We start from the raw sequence: 25,504 nt of genomic DNA, 5'->3' as shown, positions 1-25,504 counted from the left end.
TCTGGCATTCAAACCATGTTTTAAAGCACCAGAAGCAGATCCACACATTAAACAACAACAATAACAACAATTTTCCTTGACAGGCAACACACAAACCAGTAGACGTTGGCCAAGTAGGGATTGCTAGGAGTTTCTACTGCAGGACATTCCAGGGTGCTATAATTCCTACATGACTGAAAACTGAAAGAGCTTCTTTTAGAATCTACAGCAACCTGCTGGCAGAGAAAGAATCCAGAACAAAGACACAAGATTATTTTCTTTATTTGGTCCTTTCCATCTTCTGCAGGCAAGCTTTAAATGTCCATTCTGGGCTTACCAATCTCATCAGTCCTGGTAACTAAACTGCCTTGCACTCAACTTTTATGTATTAAGAATCAATTCAATAAGCACATTTCAGCAATGCAAGCAAAAAGAAGAGTATCAATTATACATCAGAAGAGTGTATATATTATATATAAACTGGGATGCATGTGATAACTCTAATTACTGAAGTTAATAATATTGTTTCCAAAAGTTGTGAGCTGAAAGTCTTTCCTTTTACTAATAAACGTGCAACATTTTTGTTCTTACCAATTTGCAATAATAATAATAATAATAATAATAATAATAATAATAATAATAATATATTATTATTATTTATACCCCGCCCATCTGGCTGGGTCTCCCCCGCCACTCTGGGCGGCTTCCGACACACATCAAAATACATTAAAATATCACAGACTAATGCTGAGCTTACATGGACAAAGCCATCTCTTCAAATACAAAACTAAGGAGTGGTTTGCACTGCCTTTCTCGTCTGAGCAACCAGCAGCCTTAAAGGATTCAAGTTCCTTGTTGGAATACTTGTTTGGCTGGAGTGCTGCAAGGAAAAGGTGGGGTTTTCCGGTCCAAATGCACAGTATGGGAGCAAAGATATTCTAAGCTAGCATTTCTTAAGGTCACTGTGCCTTTGGGTGCTGAATGATAACCAAGAACCAGAAAATGAAGTGTTTCCCATCCTGTAAGTGCAACGTGAGATGCTGTGCCTGTGTATTCTCTACCTGCCATGCAAATGTTACAGAATACAAGGTATTCTATGGTAGCACTAGCTGAAGCTGCATAAAACATACAGGAAGAGGAAAAGCCTTTTTAGATCTATTGGTTGTGTATGTTTGTACAGTCTCTGAATTCACCTCGGGGCACTGCAACATGGATTCACCGCTGTTGCCCATCCATTCTCTTCTCAGCCTCTACACAAATCAAAACACATTTTCATCAGGGCACAGTCCCCACATAGCTAAGTCATTTCAAGAGTGCTTTGGCAGTTTATCATGGAAAATATTTAGGAATGCACCCCCTTAAAGATACAGCTGGTTTTCAGTGCATGACTGCAAAACAGTTAACAGGTTCCCTGACAGGCTCTCAGTCCCAAAAGAACATTTCCATTGAACGTCTCACTTGGTTGAAGGAAGGCACATAGAACATGCCCTTATAAATCACACTACCTATACTTTATAATGTATTTTAATATAATCTATGGTGCATCAATTGCTACCTACGGTACTTAGATCTTTTCACTTTGTTGAAGTGCATGCTAAAAGAACTTGAAAACCTAATGTGTAAATCATTCGAAATCCAATTTCAAAAGGCCCCATGGACTGAAGATTAGTAAATATTCTACGCTGTATTTGTCTCACCCTTGTGGGATTTAAAGGCTGGAAGACAAGCTCACCCCAGAGTAACTTTCACATGAGAAACCTTTCACAAGCATAGATCTAATTAGTGCAGCTGATTTCTGATAGGAGATCACGCATCTTCATTGACCATATGTTATCTCATATATATGTGTGTGTGCGTGTGTGTGTGTATGCATGCTCCTACTTTTGTCAGCGCTAAACTATCAAGCTGGTTATATATGGGCAAGGCTAAGGCTCAAGGAAATCCTAATCACATGATCTCATTTGCATTTTGGCTCTACTATTGTAGTCATGGTTACCAGGAGCCAGAGCAAGTTTCTTAATGTAGAGGAGCATACCTCCCAAGCTGGCTTTCTTGTCATAGAAATGAATTTATCAACTAGGCACCATGACCAAGCATGGAAATTCCATATGCAGGGCAACAGCTGTTTGGCCCAGCATAAGGATACTTCACGAAGAATAAATGTTTCCTTTTAGAAACCTGTGGTCCTAGGCTTGTTTGTGCTGTTTGTATCTGTTCTCTGAATTCTGTACTGCATGGTTTTAATTGAAAAACTCTTTTCATCATTCTTCAGCTGCTTATATCTCACTATGATTTTTTTTTAATTATTTCGTTTTTCAAATTAGAATTTTACATTCAAATATCTAACATACAACATAAAGAGAAGATTCCAAATATTCTCCAGGACTTCCCTCCTCCCCTTTGTGGGTCCTATTATTAATCATTTCCTCCTGCATCTTTCATAATAATCCAAATCTTTTACATCTCCATTATATCCAAAATTCACCATTAAACTACAAGGGTTAGTCCAATCCTACTAACGATTTTAACTGTTTGCAATGGTTTTTAAGGTAAACAATAGTTTTTAAGGTAAATTTTCCCTATTCCTGATTTCTGACTCTTCCGGTCATTTTTTGCCATTTTGGCACAATCCATCAACTTAATCTGCTATTCTTCTCCCGTCGGGGCTTTGTCCTCTTTCCAACTCTGGGCCAATAACATCTGCACAGCTGTGGTTGCATACATAAATAGTATTTTCTGCTCCTTTGGGATTTTGATATCTCACTATGAAATCTAATGCATTTGGAAAGGGCAAGGTCCAGTTGTGCAGATACAGACACTGATTCTCCAGCAGGAAGCTATCTAACTAAATAACCATTTCCAAAACTCAATTTGCTTGCAAGAGGATTTGATTTCCAGGCTGCATTCCACACAGGCTCCTTTGTCAGCTGCATCCGTCACCTCAAAAAGGGCCTTCAAACCTTTGCCAAAAAGTGGTCAGTTCCAACAGAATTAATAGTACTGCCAAGCAAATATGGCCACATGGTCCAGAATCAACATCCAACCTTTAATAGTTATTCTTCCCCAGTAACGTTCCATAAAGTGGTGCCATCAGTGTTACCTTCAAAAATCAATCTGCTCATATAGAGGGTGAGCAATCTTATGAAGGGTTTTAGCATAGCCTTTTGTGGTTCTTTCGCACACAGGCAGTGCAATCCTAAGCATGTTTACTCAGGAGTAAGTCCTCCTGAGTTCTATGAGGCATTCTCCCTAGTAAGTGCATTTAGGATTGCAGACCAAGATTGGAAATTGCTTGGGGTAGGGATTTTTGCTATGCCGTTGACAATGCTATTTATACAACAATTATTTCAAAATGTATGCAAGACACCATATGAGTAAAAGCAAGCAGTGCTCGGTTATGTTGTTCCATATTTAAATACTACTTTTGTTCACTAGGAAGCAGTTTGAAGTTGTATATATTACACTGGCTAGTAATATTAATATTAATAATAACAATAATTCATTTATATGCCGCCCATCTGACTGGACTGCCCCCGCCACCCTGGACAGCCTCCAGAAAATTAAAACATCAAACACAGTAAGATGTCAAACATTAAAAACTTCCCTCTACAGGACTGCCTTCAGGTGTCTTCTAAAAGTCAGAGAGTTGTTTATTTCCTGCATATCTGATGGGAAGGCGTTCCATGGGCCAGGCGCCACTACCAAGAAGGCGGCCCTCTGCACATTTCCATATTCCAAGGAACTGTGATTAGTAGTGTGTCTCTGCTACATAAATATGCTCATGTTGGATAATATGCGAAGTAGCCCTATGAACACTGTCAGAAGGGTAGACCTCATAAGGTCACCTTTGATCAATGTTCTCGCCAGTGATGCACACTGAAGAGAAAAAAAGGCTGATTGTCACATGGAATCTGGCGTCTGTGACCACGCCGTATGTGGCACCGAAGTCACCAACCCACTTCACTCATATGTTATAGATGCTCCCCCATCCAAAAGGAGACGCCAATTTCAGAGCCTATATGAAGGCAACGGCAATTCCAGTTGCTGTTTCCTAGGATACCTGAGTCTCCTGACTCTGCATCCCCTTATCCAGATTAATCTGAATTTTGTGGCAGCAGCTGCATTCTGCCGAGATGCCTGCTTGCTCACCATAAGCATATGTAAATAGCAAAAATTTAAAAACCTTGCTGTTAAGAATGAAGCCAGTGGAGCAGAATCGTTGGGAGACAATCATTCTTTGGAATCTCGTTCGGGCCCTCCATCTCCAGATCTAAAGCTTTCACATTTCCCCAATGAATCAGATACGTAGTAATGATTTCTGACCCTACAGGGAAGTTTTATTTAAAAGCTATCAGGCAGGGGGCATAAGCCATCTTCCTCTCTAGCTCATAAGAAAATTGCTTACTCCATTGCGGCTACTTTTATGTTATCTCCGACGACTCTCTTTTCCAAGTAATAAGCAAGCAGCAGGTGCCGCTGACTTGTGACTTTGCTTTGATGCCACTACACAGCACACAACACCCCCCTCCCCACCTCTCCCCGACAAGTTCATTAGGCAGGATTGCGTCAAAGCACCAGGGAATAGCAGGAGGGGAAGCAGTACTTGCGCGCACGCAGAAAAAAGGTTTCGCTGTCATCTTGCATCGGTGGTATTCAGGGAAGATGCAAAATCATCAAGTCTACTGTGTTTAGACTGGATCAGCAGGACGGGCAATTATTATCTTTAAGTTGAGGGCGGGATCCACTTTCCGCACACCCAGAAAGCTTTGGGTCTCAAGTTCTTCGTGCAGAACCTCCTCATGCTGCATGGCAAACCTTGCTGAAACTGAGGGTAGCTTGAAAAGCAGTCTGCATGGCAGGACCTCCTAGATCAAAATAAAAATCACCGTCATGGCCAAACCCTCAGCCTTTGGATCTTGACGCTTTTAAGGAGGATCGCTCCTCAGCAATATCTTCATGCAGTTTTCACATATGTATTTTAGTTCCAATTGTGCTCACAGTGTTAGTGTCCTGTTAGCTAGGGATGATGGGAGTTGTAGTCCAAAAACAGCTGACCTACAGTATGCCTTGAGAAACAAGGGGGAGGCCTAATGTTTTACCATATGACGACATTAAAACTTGCTGCCTTCTGGGTAAAGATCTGAGGATTATATGAGAAATGCCATTTCTTGTCCAAATTAGCATGCATAGCTGTAGGCTCAGATACCCATTTGCATTTTTAAAGTTTTGCTGCCAGGTCTAGGTGGGTGTCTAAGTAGAGAAGTCTTCCTAGCTAAGGCGATTGTTAAAAAAATAAATAAAAATAGACATTTGAATTCTATACCAGCTGCCTTAAAAAGCAGTGTATTTTGCTTTTCACAGTCACAATTTGTGGGTGGTTTTAATCAAAGTATAGCGTTAACTTTTGACACAAAAGGCAGCCTTTAATAGGTCAAAGTTAACAAATGACCAAATGGTACATAGATCACTATGGATTTTATGATGCATCTTGACATTTATCAGTTTAAATTGCCATAAAATCAAAAAGTGCTTCAAAAGTGACCTTTTCACGTGAAAAGGGGTCTCTTTTTGGGGGTTGTTTTGGAGCAGATAAAAAGTTAGTTTCAGACCATTGCAAAGTTACCTTGGGCTCTAAAGTTAAGGGAGTTCACTGAAGGAAAGTTTACAATTCAAGGAGCCCACACCACCATTTTCCTGGGTATGACAGTTTAAAGCTTGCTGAATGAAGGCCAATGCCAAAATCTGAGACTGGTTGACATCATATTGGAATTAGAACCTTTGTGCTACATCATTCAGCAAGACTTCAGGAGTTTAACTTTCTATGAATTTTACTACCCCTTAGGAGAGGTAGGTGTCATTTTGCAAAACATATGCACACAATTCCTTATTAGGTTCTCTCACAGCAGTTTCTTGACAATGTTCTTTAAAACTCTGTCAAGTACAAATAAAACCACAAGAAAGATTTTGTAATCAAGTGCCTCACCTTTATTTTTGTTCATTTACAACTGTCAGACAATTCTTTAATAAAGATATTTATTCTTATGTAGAGAGACACTGAACTTTCAGTAGGGTAATTTGAACATAAAAACATTCAACTGTGTAGCACTACATTGCCATAAAATTTACACCACTTTTTACACATTATAGGCTTGGTTGGTTGAGCAACAAAAAGGCGTATGTTAAATGTGGAGGGAGGAGGGATGACTGATTCAATGGTGTTTGCCTAAAAATCACCTGCATGTGAAAACAGATGCATGTAAATGAGACATAACTGCTTTTGGACAATGCCACTTCAGACTTGGGTGGCGGATTGGTGGAGAGATAGGGGAGAAATATGACTAAATATTCTGCAGCAGGGGAGGTAAGACAAACGCATAACTAATTTTTCTTCCATAAAAGGAAAATCCCTGACATCTAGCTTTCTAAGTGCAGGGAACTTTAAAAAACAAACAATAAACAATACAGTACCAATTATGTACTTAAACATGTTGCAGGACAGAGGCTCGAATACAGATTTTTTCTCTCTTTTATGTCAATCCATGGGACCCTTGAAGTAGAAAACATCTACTTCCCTTCTTTGGTATGTTACAATAAAATAAAATAAAATGTCAACATCCATTTGGAAAAACCCCCAAAGAATATATGTACTCCAACATTATATATTTATATGTAAAGCTTTATAGTTACACATGCCCGGTTCCTGAATGTAATATAGTTTATATTTATTACATACAAAAATTTATAGAAACTAGTTTCTTACACTAATTTTAATGCTTTGATTCCAAGAGATGCAAGTCAGATTAGGAAATATGTTTTCATATTGTACTAACAAATCTGTTGGCTAAAATATTTTCATATACAGTACTTGGAACAACATTAGCACTTTGTTACAAAACACCACAGTGATGATTATTGGCACATTAAAAACCTTTCTCTATATGAAAATACACAAAATAAATAACTTCCCAATATTTTTCTTATTTTTAAATCTATGTAATTACCTTTAAATAATTTACTCTCCAGTACTGGAGCCATTTTTCACTGAGAAGAATATACTTTGCTGACTTCTTACCTTGAAAACACTGCCCCAACTGAAACCATTCTAGGTTACTCCAAATGGTAGCTGTACACAAGGCTATTTATAGAAAACAACAATTTTGCAAGAAAAAAGTGACTTGTTTAAATCCGAAGAATAATTCAGCATTATTTTGTCATCAGTAGCTACATTTAAGCTGTCAAAGTTACCCGCAATAACACACGTCGTAATAATAAAAAACCCATAAAACACATATTGTAGCCTCACTGCTTCTGGCCTGATGCTTCTGGCCAGAAAAGAGGCAAAAGAAAGAAAAACGCACAAATCAACTGATTAAAGTGCAACTCAGATAATTGATCTTCACATTAATTTTTCAAATACTGATTTCACTGCAGCTTCTCTCACGTTTCTAGAAGTTTTAAGGACTACTGGGAAACACACCTGGGCACAATCCACTGGGAGCTTCTCCTATGAAGGTCCATCAAGTCAAACGGAAGATGTACAAAAACATCCATGGGCTCCGATCTATAGAATGCAACCAAAGTTGCAGTAACTTTTGAATCACTCGTTTTGAGCTAGTACTGGGTGAACATAACTTGTTGCCCTGGACCTAGCTCAAAAACAAGTCTAGCCTTTCTAAGCCGGGGGTGGTGGACAGTCCAGCTTTTAGGTCCCCGTGATTACTGGTGACACAATGGACACTCATCGTCCCCCCTCTACGTCTGCTGAGAATTAATTTTAATTCCTCCAATCTGAATGGAGTGAGCTGAGAAGAAGTCCAAAATGAAAACTCACAGATCCAGAAGCATGCTCATCTGCTACATTATGTTGCTTAGAGACACTGGGAAGTTAAAGCTGGCCCTTTGGCACGCCTTGAAATGATCTCTCAATAGGTATATTTCAGAAAGGGAGAGGGAAATTGGAAGTAGGGAATGGGCTTCCGCTGTTCCTTTGTTTATTTTTAAATGGGCGCACTCTTCTGAATCCATCCAATTCTGAAATGTGATGCTACCCCTACTTTAAGCCAACTCAGTTCTTCTTGGTGCCCAATGCTGACTCATTGCTTGGTATGTATGTTGGCTATATGCAGTCTGCAAATTTCTCAACCAGGAGCCACCAAGCTTTCGGGGCCAGTGGACATTCTTGGAGTTTTGAGAAGGTGCCATGGGCAGCAGGGACAAATGGCTACCGTGGGGACATGGCATAATGGATGCCACATCTCTGAGACATGGCACCAGAAAACGGTGAGGGCATTCAATGGTGAGAAAGGCATCTGCATCAGTTGCTACTGCACTCACTCGCAAAGAATTTCTACATTATTTCTGTTCCGAACAGATGGGAGAGTGGGTTGTCCAGGCATCCAATGAAACATGGGCATGTTTAAAAGACCATGTTTAAAGGGGCATGGTCACTATAGGAGGGGCTGAGCCAGTGCAAACAGGAACAGAGCAGAAACAGCCAACAGTTTCTGGTGCCTTGTGGATTTCTGAGGCCACCATAGGAGGTACTGGAGGATGAACTGGCTCCTAGTGGCACTAAGTTGGCAACTCTTTCCCAATGCCTGCTTTGAGATCCCTCTTTTTTGTCCTATATAGGCGAGCTGCTCTGTGTCTGAGATGGCATGCATCCTTGTACAAAGTCTTCTATGTTGAATGGGACAGAGTCTACTATTTTGGTATATTTACTGAATACATTTCAAACCTGCTTGGTGTTCTTTAATCTTTATAGAATTCTCAACGACAACACCTCCTTGTTACTAATGGTGGGCATCAATCATAAGCTGTTTCCTTGGCATTTTCCTCAGTGGTCTTAGACATTAAAAACATATTGACTTTCCATTTATAATGTGAGCTTCCTTCAAAATAAATTCTACATGATCTCCTGCTCTCATTTTGCTTGTAGCAGTGCTTTCACTATAATTCAAAGGACAATAAAAGTTATGGAAATTAAGTTTGGCGCACATATAACAGGCAAGGCTACCTGTTTTTATTAAGTTCCTGTACGCTGGCTCCCTTGGCCAGTAAAGCGAGATGAGCACCGCAACCCCAGAGCCGTTCGCGACTGGACCTAACAGTCAGGGGTACCTTTACCTTTACGAACTCACCCTATTTACTCATGTTTAATAACTTAAGGGGGGGAAGAGAATGTATAACAGAAAATAAATGAATATTTTCTACTTAGCTAAATCAGTAGAGCATGAGACTCTTAATCTCAGGTAAAATGTTGGGTAAAATATTCCTGTATTGCAGGAGGTAAAGGGACCCCTGACCATTAGGTCCAGTCGTGACCGACTCTGGGGTTGCGCGCTCATCTCGCATTATTAGCCGAGGGAGCCGGCGTATAGCTTCCAGGTCATGTGGCCAGCATGACAAAGCCACTTCTGGCAAACCAGAGCAGCACATGGAAACGCCGTTTACCTTCCCGCTGTAGCGTTTCCTATTTATCTACTTGCATTTTGACGTGCTTTCGAACTGCTAGCTTGGCAGGAGCTGGGACCAAGCAACGAGAGCTCACCCCGTCACAGGGATTTGAACCGCCGACCTTCTGATCAGCAAGCCTTAGGCTCAGTGGTTTAACCACAGCACCACCTGGGTCCACCATTCTATCATACTATGAGACAAATCAAAATCTATCTGAATATTGAACAAAATAGAAGATATGGATAAACCGGGGCGGGGGAGGGAGAGACAGAATTAACCAACAATCCTGAATTATCATTATTTTCAAAAGGTGTGTTTGTAACAATGGTGTGCTATTTTAGATAAATCCCAGAGTGGGCTGCATGGTTTGTGACAAACATCTATTCAGAGCAATCACCTTCTGATCAGACAAGCAACAAATAAGTGTTATTGTCCCAAAGCAGGTAATTAGAGCCATAGGATGGTGAGCATATTGAGCTCTGACAGTACCAATAATCTGCCCTATCAAGTGTGCTCCCTTGGACCCAAACTGGTATGGTCCATTGCACACACAACCCTAGGTGTAGACAGATGCCACCACTCCAATCCTGCACTGCAATTTTTTTGTGCCCAAAGGACCTGATCCTTGGACTGGAAGCCTCCATCCACTTGCTGATTGCTTTTGCTAGGCTAAGATGAGTTCTTAGAAGAGGTATTTTAAGATTTCTCAAATATACCATATCTCAAACTACTAACTGACCTGAAGCACAATAGATCTGAATCAAACAGACCTAGAGAAACATGTGGGCATTAGAAAGTTTGAATAAAAGTGCTGTGCTTAGGTATGTTGTCCGTGTTCTGTTAAAAATAAAAGTCCCAGTAGTAGAGATTGACCTGCTACATTGGAGAACATTCAACAGTAGTCATCCACCGATTTCAATGGGTCTACTCTTGAGTAGGGCTAAACTACATATCATCTATTGTAATTAAATAGCTGTATCTCGAATATTAAAACTAGGCTTTTCTGACAAAGTTAAGATGTAAAATATAAACAAAAATATGCTGTAAAATAGAAACATTTTTCCTTTACTCTTTGATTATAAACATTCACAGATTCCAAAAATAAAACCCCCAATTTTGTAGGACTTTTTCAAGTAACATTCAATTCATTGTTTTTATAAGTAATTCTTGGTACTGTGACTAAGGCATTATTACAGCATAAAGCAACATCAAAAGGAAGACTGATGCCAGCATGTCCAGAAGGGAAAATAAAGCAATGGAAAAAAGGTGGCTGTGGATTTTGTGCTCTTGTTAGTGAGCTCAAATATACTGCTTTCAGCCTCTAGCAGGTAAAGAGAGGGGGGAAATGTCAGGCCTGGCTTTAAAAAAATATACTCCCTAAGAAGATAAAATATGTTTCAGAAAAAGAGATGAGGATGGCGGGTGGCTGAACATCATTTGAGAGAATGTCAAAGAACCAAAATGCTGGCTAATGCTTTTCCGTTGATAAAGACTTCAGCGCAGTCTGGAAAAATAAGAAAGTTAATATAAATGGGAACACTACCATGCTCAACACATGGGCTTGTGACAAGATTCTGTCTAGAGCAATTGTCTTTTGATCTGATTGGGAGAACAATGAGCAATTTTTATTGTCACAAAGCAGATAACCAGAGCCACAGAAGACGAATAGATCCCCAATTAAACACCCATATCCTATGTGGCTTTAAGCCCCAACCCTGCAAATTTCTGATATCAATTTGAAATCTCCTCCTGGGCTTACCTTACACACATTTCCCCTCAATTAAGGCTTTAGGCAGGAAAACCAGTGAAGGCATATTTAAGGACTGGCCCTATTAAAGGCAGAATTTTGGCACAGACTTCATTATCATTGGACTTTATTGGTCATAGCAACCAATTCCAAGAGAATGTTTAAGGGGCAGGCAGAAACCAGTTTCATCATAAAAGCAGACCGGTTTAGTTTATTTGCCCATTTTTAAAAGGCGATGCAGATCAAACCCATTTTAAGGCAACTCTGTTCGTTTGATGGAGCCATACATTTCAAAGTTGAACGGTGGCTGTTGAAAATGCGGTATTGTTCTGGAAAGAGAGCAGCTAGCTTGAAAAGGTGAAGCTCTACACATCGGAGCCTTGAGAAAGGCAGCGCTTCCTTTCCTTCAGTTCCCTGCCTGAAACGTCAAAAGGTTAAAAGGGCACATGGATGTTTAGCAGAAAGAGCCAGTGGGAATGTAAGTCCTCTTTGGGGTCACTCTCATGCCAAACCTCCCAAACAGCTTTTCAAATGTGGGTTTTACAAGCAGCACCTAAAAATGAATGATTAATTTGCCTTTTAATAGTATCTTTGAAGAAAAAATCTTATTTCCTTTCTCCCAGCCACAAAGGAGGATGCATATGCCTTAAATGCAACTTGGAAGAGGCTACAGTGGTACCTCTACTTACGAATAACTCTACTTACGAATGTTTCTACTTACGAATGGAGCTCCGTCCGCCATCTTGGATGCGGTTTAGATAGGATTTTTTCTACTTATGAATTTTTAGATAGGGTTGCTTCGACTTACAAATTTTTTCTCCCAATGCATTCCTATGGGATTCGACTTACAAATGTGCGTTCGGAACACATTAAATTCGTAAGTAGAGGTACCACTGTATAAACTACTGATCGGGGTCTAGAATATTATCCCCTTAACTGGTTTTGTTTAAATCCCAAAAACCTCTTGAGACAAATGCTATCCAAGGGAAGCAGAATCAGAAGGGGCCGGGGGAATAAGAGGAGACACTCAGTCGACATAGCAGAAATTTGATGGCAGCATTAACTCTTTGATTAGTGCAGTTGCTAACCTAGGCATGTGCTTTTAACTTCCTGTTCTTCTGCAGAACCACCTTTTCCTTAGGCATACAATTATATGCAGGAGGGGGTAGGAGAACATTGCGGCCTTCCAGGAGTTGTTGGGACTACAACTACCACCATTTCTGACCACTGGCCATGCTGGCTGGGGCTGATGGGAATTTATGTTCAACAGCATCCCGAGGGCTAAGGACCCCCACTCCCGATGTAGGCTTCAGAATGTTTATAGAGTGCTTCACACTCATTTCTGTACTAGAGCCCTTTCGTTTTTACTTTTCTGTGTTTAGCTGGAAGTGAAGGTTCCACACAGTACTTAATCCAGAACTATATTACCAACCATGCTCTCTCCAATGGCCAAGAGTCTTCTGTAGTGTTTATCCATGAGCAAGTTTCATTCAATAAAAGGTGCTCAACCAAGTTAATGGAAAGTTTCCTGTGCACAGGTCCTGCCTGTTTGTTTGATCGGGGTGGGGGTGGATTAGAGAGGAGCACTAGTTGCTCCAATTGTGCTTTCCATCCTTTGGGGAGGGCAGAATAAGGGGAAAACAATGGCAAGTTATTACAAAGAGAGGCATGCCCAAAGGAAGGAAGGAAGGAAGCAGCCCAAAGAGCTGCAACACCTTGCCTTCTCCTTGCATACAAATTAATCTACTTTTGAAAGAAGTAATAATATTAAATTACAATTTCCACAGCAGGCAGCCGATTTCTCTCTCTCCTGCTTGTTTTGTAAGAGGCTGAGCACTTTTGTATCAACCCTCGGTTGCCAGGTAACTGTACTTTAATGATTCATCTGGTTTCTGACTAGCTGTTCTTTTTCACTTGTTTTTTTTCCAAGTGGGACAAAAATGCATGGTATATCATCAATTGAGTTTGGTATCGTCATTTCTAGGGCCTCAAACATACACCCACCTGGAATGTTTATATCCTCCCAGAATAATTCCCTCCCCCTCACAATTGTCCCTTTTTGACTAATTGAAAGATCAATGTCCTGCTTTGCTGTATTCATCTCAAACGACATGGTTTGGAACAGGAAAGTGAAGCTAGATAAGACAGTAGAAAGGAGAACCAGACCAGAAGCAGGGCAGGGAGGTCATCGAGAACAGCTCCTTCACCACCACCACCACCACCCCTGCCAAAAACAACAACACCCCGGCTTGATTAAATGCGCCAGCAGCTGAAAATCATTCCACATCAGAAGCATCATTGTCAGAAAGATGATAATTACTTCCCTTCACCCGGATATATTCAATATACCTCCCATCATCTGAATCTGAAATGCCACATGTACACAGGGAGTTCTCAAATAAGCCTTCAATTTCCTCCAGTTTTTTCCCTTTCGTCTCAGGAAGGCAGCCGTAGAGGAAAATGAGTCCCACAAAAGCAAATCCCGCATAAAGAAAGAATGCTCCTGTAATACAAACAAACAAACCCAACCCCCCAGACACAGAGTTAATGTAAAGCTTACCTCTAAAACAAAATACAAGGTCACAACAATAAAAGATCTACTATATAGTTAAAATGAAGGTTTCAGAAACAAATAATTATTTTAATATGCATTCAAATAATTATATTGGCCAAGATTCCAAACGTTTAATTTTTGCAAAACTATGATGGCGTCCCAATAACACTCAAATCTCATTTAAAATTTCTTTTGTAAAGTGACTTGCTAAAGAATGCAAGTTACCACAGAGAGAGACTGGAGGAACTCAATAATATGGGTTTTTGGGGAAAGGGCAAAGCTATCAGCTAGATTACAAGCAGCTGCCTGCACTCAGGAATGTGTCCCCAGACATGTCCTGGCATCACGGTGAAGCTGGGAAGGCTGCCCTGTCAATGGTGGTAACTGCTGAGCCTCCACGCCAGGCCTTGGATGCCACCTTAGCTTTCCTAAAGTGCAATGTCCCAAACTTTTCACTGTTCCATGCCACCATGGGTTTTGGTCACCACAATGTCACACAGCCAAGAATTACATTTTGGGAGAGCTAGGATTTATGGGTACAAGCACAACTGTTGGGGAACCAACAGAGAGCATGTGGCATCTCTCAACCCTGAAACTGGCCCTGGTTGACTCAGTGATGGGTGGCTTGGCAACACACCCTGTTCTTAAAATGATTTAAAAATGGAAAACATCTACTACTTGGAAGTTTAACTACTCACAACCCACCGAAAGCACTATTACAGCTTTGGGAAACACTGTTTAGAAACAGAACTCAGCAACACAAAGTCTTGAAAAGAGAATATATACACAAGTTTTCTAGAGGCCTTTAAAAAGGAAAGCTAAACTGCCCATCAAGACCTTAGCTGGTGAAAAGCTAAAATTCCAAGGATCTTAAACGCAATTATCTTGGTACCCTTTAAGACAGGATACACTTCTTACCATAGTATGTCAGATATTCAGCTGTGTGCAGAAATGTAAGTGACACTAGGACGTTGAAAATCCAGTTCACGCCGGAAGAACAGGCATTTCCTGTACTTCTAGCCCAAAGGGGGTATATTTCAGAATTTACTGTCCATGGCATTGGTCCCATTCCTTTTAAAAGAAACATGCCACAAAACAAATTTTAATAAACATTCACATCAAATACTAAATGATCTTCAAAAAAGGGATGTGGTACAAACAGATTGTTGGAACAGTAATATTTTACTTCAGTAGAAAGCCACCATATGAGGAAAAATCTCAGAGATCTAAATCTTCTATTTGTGGGGGATATTATTCAGTACACACTAGTATCTGTTGGGAGTGACAGAAGGGAATAGAGATTGAAGAATACCTAACTGTGGATCTAATGAAGGGATACTTTCGGAAGAGGAAGGCGGAAGTCAACCTGTTTTTATAGATGCATAGATGGAGGGATTCCAACCATTATTGTATGTATTCCTATGGCTTAGAAAGATGACTCTTTATTGTACATATTTCTGTAGTTCAGAAAATCGTCATTTGCATAGAATTATTTAAGTACAGTGGTACCTTGGTTTAAGAACACTGCTTAGTTTATGAACAACTTGGATTAAGAATGCTGCAAACCCGGGAGTAGGTGTTTCGGTTTGTGAACTTTGCCTTGGAAGCAGAACATGTTCCGCTTCCTGTTGAGTGTGTTCCATTTATAAATTGAGTCCCCCGCTGCTATGGGAAAGCACACCTTGGTTTAAGAACCGCTTGGTTTAAGAACGGACTTCTGGAACGGATTAAGTTCGTAAACCAAGGCACCACTGTAGTTAAATGCTTGCTCCTACAATGCTAAAACGGACTAACTCACTGCCACTTGGCACATGGAACTGATAGTTTTAGCAAGAAGGATATATGAAGGATATTGAAACAGGCAAGGACACCAAGAAAAGCAAAGAGATACGTGGGCCTTTGAGAGATTATTTTAAGTAAAGGAATGAGGTATGGAATGTGGTAACAATATGCAGAAATGGCAGGAGAAGGTAGCCTTAATCCCCCTCCTTTGATTTTTCATTGCTATTTAAAATCAAGGAAGTGAACAGCAACATTAAGGGAACTGGAAAGGGGGGAGAAATTCCTGTAACACTGGAAAAAAATGTGGAAAAATTAAAAAGGTATAGTAAAACAAAGGCTGAGTAGCAAGACAATATTAATTATTGCAAAGGTCAATCTATTGAGTTGTTACATTCCAGGAGAGTTCTTGATCCCATATGAGCCTCAGGCTCTCACACAGACGTCTTTCTTGGGGCTGGGTGGAGGGAAGTAATGAGTGAGTGAACTGGGTTATATCAGTTATTTGAAAGCAGTATCTCCCTGCCCACTCTTGTCAGAGGTTTTCAATCAGGTGGCCCAAGGAGACAGTGTGTTCAAATAAAGGCAAGAGAGGCAGTTCACTCATCATTTTCTCCTCGAAGGGAGGCAGGCACACAAATATGTCTAAGACTTGTATCAGTCCTAGAACTTTTCCTGGAATATAACAGCTCCACAGGTCCAATTTATTTCACATGAAAACTAAACACACCAAATCTGTTTACCTGGCGCAAAGAAAACCAGGTATAAAATAAGTCCCACAAGCGCTGTCCAAGAGTATGGTGTAGGGCAGAAGTTATATGCCCAATATGTCTCTTCAGTTTTGAGTCTGGTCTCATTTGAACATCTGCAAGATAGCCACCATATAAAACAAAGGTTTAAAGATGAAAACCAACATCTATAAGCAAAGAGCAACACAAAGGCTTAAGGATAAAGTGAGCGCCTACAAAAAAAGAGTAAGAATCATAAAGTTACAGCAGGCAGACTCAGACCAAAGAAACACAGTACCTTCTGGCTAAAAGCAGATCACTGCATGCATGCAAAGTCTCTAGAAGAAGACAGTTCCATAATACTGCAGGCAGCTTATTCCATCGCTGAATTATTCCTATAGACAGAAACTTCCTAATACTTGACACAAATTGATGCCCTGTGTATTTCAGAAGTGTTGCTTATTTTCCTGTCTCAGTGGATAAGGTGGACAAATATTGCTGCTCTTCTGATCTCCAAAGGGGTAGCTGTGTCAGTCTCCCACAGCACCCCTCCCCCCCAAAAAACCCCCCACCCATAACAAAACAATGCCATCCAAGTCTTGTGGCACCTAAAAGGCTAACAAATAATTTCATTCATTTATTTTACTTAGGGACAGTTGCTCGTGAAACATCCCGAAGCCATTACAATAAAAACATAGCCATAAAAATATACAGAAAGCCAGTTTCAGATCCAGACAGATACAGAACAGGGTGGGGTAAATATATCCACTCATAAGGTCTTCAACAGCTGCTGAAAAGAAAACAGAGATGACATTTGTGTGTGATGTTATGGGAGGGAGTTCTCAAGGGTAGGTGCCGCCACATTAAAGGCACGATTCCAACACCATATGGAAAGAGCCTCCTGATGAGATGGTATCTGCAGGAGGCCCTCTCAGGTATACAAAGGATGAGGTGGCATTTTAGATATGCTGGGCCCAAGTTGTATAGGGCATTGCCCGTCTCCACCAGTATCGTGAACTTAGCTCAGTAACTAACTGGTGCCATTGAGCAGTCAAGCCCACTTGCCCACAAAAGCTTATGCCAGGGTTCAGCAACCTTTTTCAGCCATGGGCTGGTCCACCATCCCTCAGACCATGTGGGGGGGCGGATTATATTTTGAAGGGAAAAAAATTAACGAATTCCTATGCCCCAGAGATGCATTTTAAATAAAAGGACACATTCTACTGAAAACATGCTGATTCCCAGACCGTCCATGAGCCAGATTGAGAAGGCGATTGGGCCGCATCCAGCCCCCGGGCCTTAGGTTGCCTACCCCTGGCTTATGCTGTATAATTAGTTTGTTAGATGCCGCAAGACTCTTGTTGTTTTGCTGCTCTTCTGAGATTCTTTTGAAGCTCAGAACTGCCTTGAACCTTTTCTGCAAGTGAAACACACAAGCACACTGTTCCTTTAGGACCCTGGAGTAAGATTCTACACACAGTTATGGAAGTGTTTCCCCATGCTACAGAAGGCGTAAGTGCCCAGAAGGCGGAATGCCATGATCATCAAGCTTCTCACACGGAGAAAGGATAAAAACATTTCTGAAGCACGTAAAAACCAGAATGCTGTAGAATGTAAAAAAATTAACTGAATTCTGACTGCAAGTGTGCAGTCAAAATAAATAGGTCCCATTTCCTTTGTTCAGAGACTACCAACCACAGGAGATGCCAGCTGATAAGTACAGTACTTGCCTAGGTAGTTCCACTTCACACATGGCTGTTCCTATAGCTCTATGCAACTGCATATGCAGATCCATTATCACATGGAGGGAGGGGGGAAGTGAGAACTGGGATTGGGAAATGGTTTCAAATCAGATTTGAAAGCCACAGGGAGAGAGCATGCTTTGAATGCAAGCAGGTGTCCATTACAAATCCTAAACTGTTCCCCTTCACAGTCTAGTTTCCCCCCCATCAGTTTGGCTTTAATTTTTGACTGCTTTGTCTGCATTTGGTATTTTTCATACCATTAGCCACCTTGAACTTTAAAATGTTTACATCTGGCAGTCCCTTATAGAAAATAAATAAATAAAATCTCATGTAGGCTTAAACACATATTGTAAAGATCGTATCAGCTGCAAACACAATCTCTTCTTTCTCATTTCATCTGCTTGTTTTGTATGAAGTGTGATGGCTGACTCCAGTAACCATGAGAGCCTTTGGGATAAGCCTTACATGGTAAAATTTTTATATATTCGCCCATTATTGCTAGTAATTAAGGGTGATGGAGGCAATTTTTGTCTTTGCATTGAAGAGCAGCACGGCGCACATGCGCTGTGAGTTTCTCCCCTACTAAACAAGTGGATTCAACACATCTAATTCTTTCTCTGACCCACCTTGTATGGCCAGATTCTTGCATTTACGTCAGTTTAAATTACGGACAATAGGATAACAGCTTCACATCACATCAGCTCCTTTTAGTATTGCCGTTAGTATTTTTTGAGCAGGTGCACAGTGATGAATAGTGGCTAATTATCCATGTTTGAAGTGTCTTGAAGCAAACAATACTGTAATTGGCTTAGTAGATTCCTTTCAGGCAGTACTGCAGCTGCCCACTAAAGTGAAGTCCAATGTTTTCTTAGGAACGCAGTAAATAATAAAGATGCTAGTTGGTTTGTCATCTTGTATCCCTGTTAGGCGGTATGAAGCTGTCTGCTCAGTAGCTTACATTTGTAATTATCAAAACGCCCATCCTTGTAACAGGCAGAATATGCAAAGCAAGAGCGCATGCACATCTTGAGGTCTCATAAGTCAGGGGTTGGCAAGGTCTACCTCGCCTGGGCCGGTATACTCCAGCGGAGAACCCTCTGTGGGCTGGATCGTCCATGCGCAGCCGCGATTTCCGGCATCGGCGCAGATGCGATTTCCAGCACCGCGGAAGTGAGTCCCCATGCTGCGCTGTGCTGGTTTATCGCAGCGGGTGGGGACTCGCCAAGCAGGCGGCTTGTTTCGGGGGTGGCTAATGGGCCAGTTAACCGACCCCTGCTTTAGGTTGCCTACCCCTGTCATAAGGAATGCAGTACATCTGTATATGCTCTGCACTTGGGAGCCACACTGCATTTTCTTTGAAATCTCTGCTGCAGGAACAAGGCTGGAGAGCAGTCTTCTGCCTTTAACACAAAAAGGATCCTAGGAACCGGGAGAATCAGCAGGGTTTGGTCATGTCCCAGACTGCAAGTCAAGAATCAAGCCTCCCCTGTCTACATAGCCTCACCTCTCTATCTGGGGACTTGATTCTTGGGCATGCTGAAGGATGGTGAAACTCTACAAATGGGTTTCCGTATACAGGCATGCAGAGACTCATAACCCTGGGCAGAAATAACTCCCGTCTTTACAGTATAGCACTCAGGATGTTCTCCATTTACATCTTCATCTGAAGATAGCAGGGGTCTTCCTGTGGACAACCTGTGGCCTTACAACTTCTATCAGCCCCAGTCAGCATGGTCAGTGGTCAGTGATTATGTCAGTTGTAGGTAAATAACATACAGGAGGGCCAAAAAATTCTCCTGCCCTGACTTAGGAGAAGTGCAGATAAAGTTACGATTTCTAGCTGAGCTGCAGGGCAGGAGTGAAAGTGAAGATGAGAGACCTATTCACTCAACCGGAGCACTTCAAAATACTGCATGGAAGGCAGTAGGAAATGAAGCTCCTTACTCATTCCTCCCAGCCTTGCTGGAAATGCCAAAAATCTTCCCTTCGTCACTCCATTAATGGCCACACTGCCCTGAAACACAAACTAGGATGACAAAAGAGACACGAACCTGAGAGATTCATGATAGGCGCTCATGCCTTTAATTTCTTTTAAAGGCAAATAACTGAACATGCTATTTATACTGTTAGGAAACCTTAGCCTTCACTCTCCCAATGTGTACGAGGTGGTATTTCTGGAAAGAATGGTGAATGGGCAAAGATGCTCAGTTATTCTACCAGATAGGAAGAAAAATAGGGCACATAAATGGAATTACAACTTCTCACCTCATTTAAGGATTCCTTTCTTCACCAGCCTCAGATACTTGTGCATATTGCAGCAGGTGATTTAGGCCAAATTAGATTAGATGGTGGTTATCTGCTGATACTAGTGATTCTTTTCTTTTCTTTTTTAATAAAAAAAACCCGCCATGGGAGCAGCCTAATACAACAAACAGCAACTCCAGGGTGAGTGGATTACTTTTGAAATATGGCACAGGAGAAAGGGTTAACCCCCTGCTACATAGCATGTGGCCCTGTACCTTATTATATGAGACAAATATGGACACCCTGTTGGATCAATCCATCAACCTCTAATGGATGATTTAGATGATGTCACATTGCGTATGTCCAAAGAACAGTTCCCACAAAAAACGTCCTTGCATAGTCAAAGCAATCTCAGGCTTTTGCTGCTTCTTGAGATCTTAAGTATTCCACTGAGTTTGGCTCTTACTTCTGTTCTTCCAGCTGAGTCAGGGCTGATGGGATTCAAAGCCTTTCCTTCAGCAACTGAAAAGCCATGGCCAAAGATTCTCTTAGCTCAAACTGGAGTCAGGTGTTCCCTGGATGATACATTTTCCAATTGCTTTGTTGACTTTGGTTCCACCAACTCCCCACTTTCCTTGTCACACAGGATCAGAAAGCCAATATGTGTGACAGCTTGTTTTCCCAACTGTCACATTTAATTAGCCTCTCCAATTCCCATAGCTTCTTTAGCCATACCCAGAGCTTGTTGCTTCTGAGCATGCTCATTAGTGTTGGCAAGTTGAGAGCTCTAGGAATTCTTCTCCCTCTGCCTCAGACCTATTTTTTCAGCAAACCTCTGGAGAGGTATAAACAGAATGCCAGCTGGTTTTAAATCACCTTTGTTGCTATTGCAAAAGCAAGCAGGAATTCCAAGGAGCCCAAGGCATGCATTATTAAAGGGCTAGTGCAGTCGCTTTCCAGAATAGCTATTCAAAGTAATCATGGGGAGGTGGAGGAGAGAGACAGACACTCTTCAACTTGCTCTTCACTGACAGGGAACATGGCATACCCACAAAATGTTTTCTAAATATGAGGTATAGGAGCAGCCTTGGCATGGAGAGAAAGCAGCATAAATTTCTGATGTGTACAGAATCAAATAATTTTAAGTTTGAAGGATCATCTAGTTGAACCCGCTGCAATGCAGGAATCCTGCCCACAGCTATCTCTGGGTGGGCTTGAACAGGGCTGGCTCTAGGTAGACCCCCGGTGGCGCAGGGCACCACAGCGCCGGCCCACCAGGAGGGCGCCGTGAACTGCGCCCGCCCGGTCTGCCGGTTCGACAACCGCGCTGTGCCTGCCCGCCTGCCGCGGTGCCGCACAGCAGCACCTGTGGCAGCCGCGCTGCGCCCGCCCACTGCGCTGGGAAACGGGGCGGGGGGCGCCGGAGGGATCCATCGCTCCATGGCGCCAGGGGCACTTAAGATGGCCCTGGGCTTGAAACACCAACCTTCTGGTTAACAGCCAGCCACAATGACCCTTGCATATGTCAGGTACTAGTTCAAGTTCATGTTCAGTATAGACAGAGCTCTAAACTTGTAACTATAGCCAAAGTCTAGCGGATATGCGCCTTCTGGGACGGTATCTTCAACACAGAGCACAGGAAAAGATCTAGGCCACTGATGAAGGTTGAAGCTGAAATGACACATTACACATGTGTTCCACAGGAACATAGGAAATCGAGTCACATCATTGGTCTAACTAGTTCAGGGCTGTCTTACACTGACTGTCGGCAGCTCTCCAGGATTTCAGGCAGGGATCTATCCCAGCCGTACCAGGAGAAAGAGCAGATGGAACCTGGGACGGTTGAACCTGGGACTTTTTGCATGCAAAACAGTTGCTCTACCACTGTGTAACATCCTTTTCCATTATTCTTTACACCAATGTTCTTGTTTTTTAAATGTAAGACCTGGCCTTGCCAAGCTGCTTTAAGTAGAGGAAGTATGGTTTGGGAGATGCTGCTCAGACCTTTCTTCACATGGTCATTTATTTCCAGCTCAGAATCACTATGCCTTTGGGAACTAGGGGACAGGGGGAAGAGCTGTGGTCCCGGTCTCTTCACCCGTCACCTGCCCTATATAAAAAGCAGTTTTGGAAGGAATATTTTGAGCCGAGGAAGAACGCATTAAGCAGCCATTAGCCAGGAACACTTCCTCCACTAGGACACAGCCTGATGAAGGTGATTTGGATGGAGACAACAGTGAATTCTGTGAAAAGTGCATTCTGTGCATAACATCACCACATGCAAATGAACAGAGAGCATGCTCACAACTGCTGCTATGGAAGTACTGTGAAAGTGTGGTTATTTTGGCCTCTTTGCTTAGATGCCCTAACCCAGGCATCCCCAAACTGCGGCCCTCCAGATGTTTTGGCCTACAACTTCCATGATCCCTAGCTAACAGGACCAGTGGTCGGGGAAGATGGGAATTGTAGTCCAAAACATCTGGAGGGCCGAAGTTTGGGGATGCCTGCCCTAACCCAACACTGCATGAGTTGCCACAACATCATGAGTTTTATTTAGTTTTTGCGTATATCAATTATTTAGACACTCTTCCAACAATTAACTCAGATTAATGGCAATGCAAGCATAAAAGGAGAAAAATTATGGCAAAATAATTTGCAGAAAAATTATCTGAGTCAGTGCTAAAGAGTGGTAAACAAGAACATGCCAAGATTTGTGTGGACTATAAAATAGTAAGGCTAGATAACAACATTTCCCTCAAAATTACTGGGAAAGTGGAAGCATAACAGTCTTGTAGTTAAAATAGATTTATACATATTGCTCATCTTGTACTTTCCACAGGCATCATGCAAAGGGTGTGTCTGTATGTGGAACTGCCACAATAAATTAATAAATATAGCACAATATATATTCTTTATACTTCAGAATATATCCAGTGATGTTTAACTGTTCCATCCCCAGCTGTGCTTCTAATGAATGAGAAAAGCCTTATGAAGAAAACCTCCCATTGGCGCCAATTAGAGTCACTCTCTTTTTTAAAGGGGTTAATTGTGTGTGTGATTTTTGTCAAAAAATATAGCTAAACTTTTGTCCCTTATATCATGTGTTCCCAATGACAACTGGAGCCCTCTGCAACTAAGTATTCATTAAAAAGGAAATGCCCTGATGTGGTTGCTAAGCACACAACTAAAGTAACATCTAACTTGATCCTAAGAAGGACCATGGGAGCATTATGAAATTATGCAGAGTAGCTACAGACACATTCTACTCTGTTTTGTACAGCACAGAACTCTGGGCCGCCTAACAGAATTGACTGAGGACAGATGAGATTCAGGAGAGACAAAAGAAAATAATTCCTCACAGAACATATGAAATCCCCCACCATTAATTTAGACTGCATTTGGCTACGCTCAAACTACTTTGCAGAGATGTGCGCAAAAGCAGTCCCCTTGTTCCCCCCATGTTCACAGATTTATTGGGTGTCATTACTATTCTTGCTTTTAAGAACCGTGGGCAGGATGCTCATGTTGTCCTTAGCTTTCAATACAGTCAAACCTTGGTTGCCAGATGTAAACCATTCCAGAAGACCGTTTGACAACCGAGGCGCAGCTTCCGATTGGTTGCAAGAGCTTCTTGCACTCAAGCAGAAGCCGCGTCAGACGTTCAGGTTCCGAAAAAACGTTTGAAAACCGGAGCATTTACTTCCGGGTTTTTGGTGTCCGAGAGCTGAAATGTTCGGCAACTGAGCTGTTTGAAAACTGAGGTTTGACTGTAGTTTATGCATTCCTGAACAGCTAGTGCAAGACCATGTGTATCAAGTCCCCATTTTTCACTGATGGTCACCAATTTAGATGGCTTTAGCTAGATTAATGAAATATAAGGCCGTCAACGGCGATAAACTCTTTCCAGGGTCAGATGCCAATCATTTGGTAACAACAGGAGGAGAGGGCTACTGCCCTTGTGTCTTGTTTGTGGGTTTCCCATAGGCATCTGACAACTATGGGAGCAGGATATTGGACTAGATAGGAAGGCCTCTTCGTATCTTCTCTTGTGACTTATCCAGGAGGAAGCAGCAACAAGTGCCAGAGCAACAGTAGAGTAAAAATATGGCACTGAGCATTATTAAAAGGAGGAAGCTGCTATCATGTTTTTTAAAGTTTTCTCCTCACAGCGCTTTTAAGCTTACAAAATTGAGAGAGACTATTTAGGGCATAGTCCTTATCTACTTTTAAAATAGATTAAAATTGTGAGGGATAATTATGTCAATACCCTGCCTCTGATAACCAGCTGTCCGCTTCTTGAAACAATGACAACTAGATGGATCTTAGTCTTGACTCAGCATGGCAATACTTAGATTCTCAACTTTATGAACGGGAAGTCCGAGAACATGGGTGTGTGTTTGTTGTGTGAACCAAAGTCATGGAGACTTAATTGTACAAGTATTCACCTTACACATTATGCTGCTCGTGTAAATTTCATCAAGGGCTCTATTCTTTCATTATGATCAGCAACTCATTTGTAAGTTTAGCAGCTCTAGAAAGTGGGCCAGTAAGCTATTAAATGCACATAAGTAACCAGCTGCAAAAGGAAAATATGTTGTTACTTTTGTGTGTCTCGAAGGACACCTAATCCTGTTCACAGTGGCCAACCTACTTCCCACAGGCATTACTGTGATAGGTGAACAGAGCCAAACTATAGCTAATGGTTTACTGTGAGCACACAGATGGCTCTTGCTTCACTGCTCCCCCAGCAGTAGCAAAAATCACAATCCCTAGCTTAGTATTACATTCAAACCAAGGATCATGGTTTGCCGTGTTAAAAAAAAACCCAATTATGTTCAGACAAGGTTTGCCTCTTGACTAACCGAGTATGGTTGGTTTGTAGATAAACAAACTGTAACTCCCTGGTTAGATGCAGAAATAAGGCAGGGATCGTGGTTTGCTCTAGGGGTAGGGGAACACAAAATTCTATGGTTTACCATGATGTGCAACTGGGCCACTGTGTAATTTAACAGTGCATTGTGTATATTTTGTTAAGTAATCCTGAATTTCACCACGAAATGTGTGCTGTCTGTCCTCAGCACTCCTTCCACTCCTCTCCAGCTTTCATGCAATTTATTATGACACTAAGCAAGTGACTAGGCAACTGAACTGCAGTTGAGGGCACAGTGGTGTCATTTTAATCAGTTTCGCCCAAACAAGGCATTTGCTACTGTATACAAACCAGAAAAGTTAGCCTAGAGTCGCAACACCAGGAGCTGTGCTCTATGGCCTT

The 25,504-nt window shown here is 41.7% G+C and overlaps 1 protein-coding gene across 3 annotated transcripts in view; it reads right to left on the bottom strand.

The window, feature by feature from the left end:
• Positions 1 to 2,295: 2,295 nt before the first annotated feature.
• The window catches only part of SLC2A13 (solute carrier family 2 member 13), a 111,515-nt gene continuing 88,306 nt past the window's right edge, over positions 2,296 to 25,504 (bottom strand). The window contains exons 8-11 of one of the 3 annotated variants that reach the window (XM_060279394.2): positions 16,259 to 16,380; positions 14,655 to 14,807; positions 13,532 to 13,685; positions 2,296 to 4,844 (exon numbers count right to left, since the gene is read on the bottom strand). In XM_060279394.2, coding sequence (XP_060135377.2) covers positions 4,703 to 4,844; positions 13,532 to 13,685; positions 14,655 to 14,807; positions 16,259 to 16,380 — 571 coding nt within the window. In that variant the 3' untranslated portion in view covers positions 2,296 to 4,702. Of the gene's footprint in view, positions 4,845 to 10,796; positions 10,940 to 12,560; positions 13,686 to 14,654; positions 14,808 to 16,258; positions 16,381 to 25,504 lie in introns of those variants that run through there. The other 2 variants (XM_060279396.2, XM_060279395.2) reach the window with 2 other exon arrangements.

The sequence above is a fragment of the Zootoca vivipara genome, chromosome 9 (assembly GCF_965207765.1).
Source record: "Zootoca vivipara chromosome 9, rZooViv2.hap1.1, whole genome shotgun sequence".
Lineage (NCBI taxonomy): Eukaryota > Metazoa > Chordata > Lepidosauria > Squamata > Lacertidae > Zootoca > Zootoca vivipara.
This window is presented reverse-complemented; position numbering and strand designations above follow the sequence as displayed.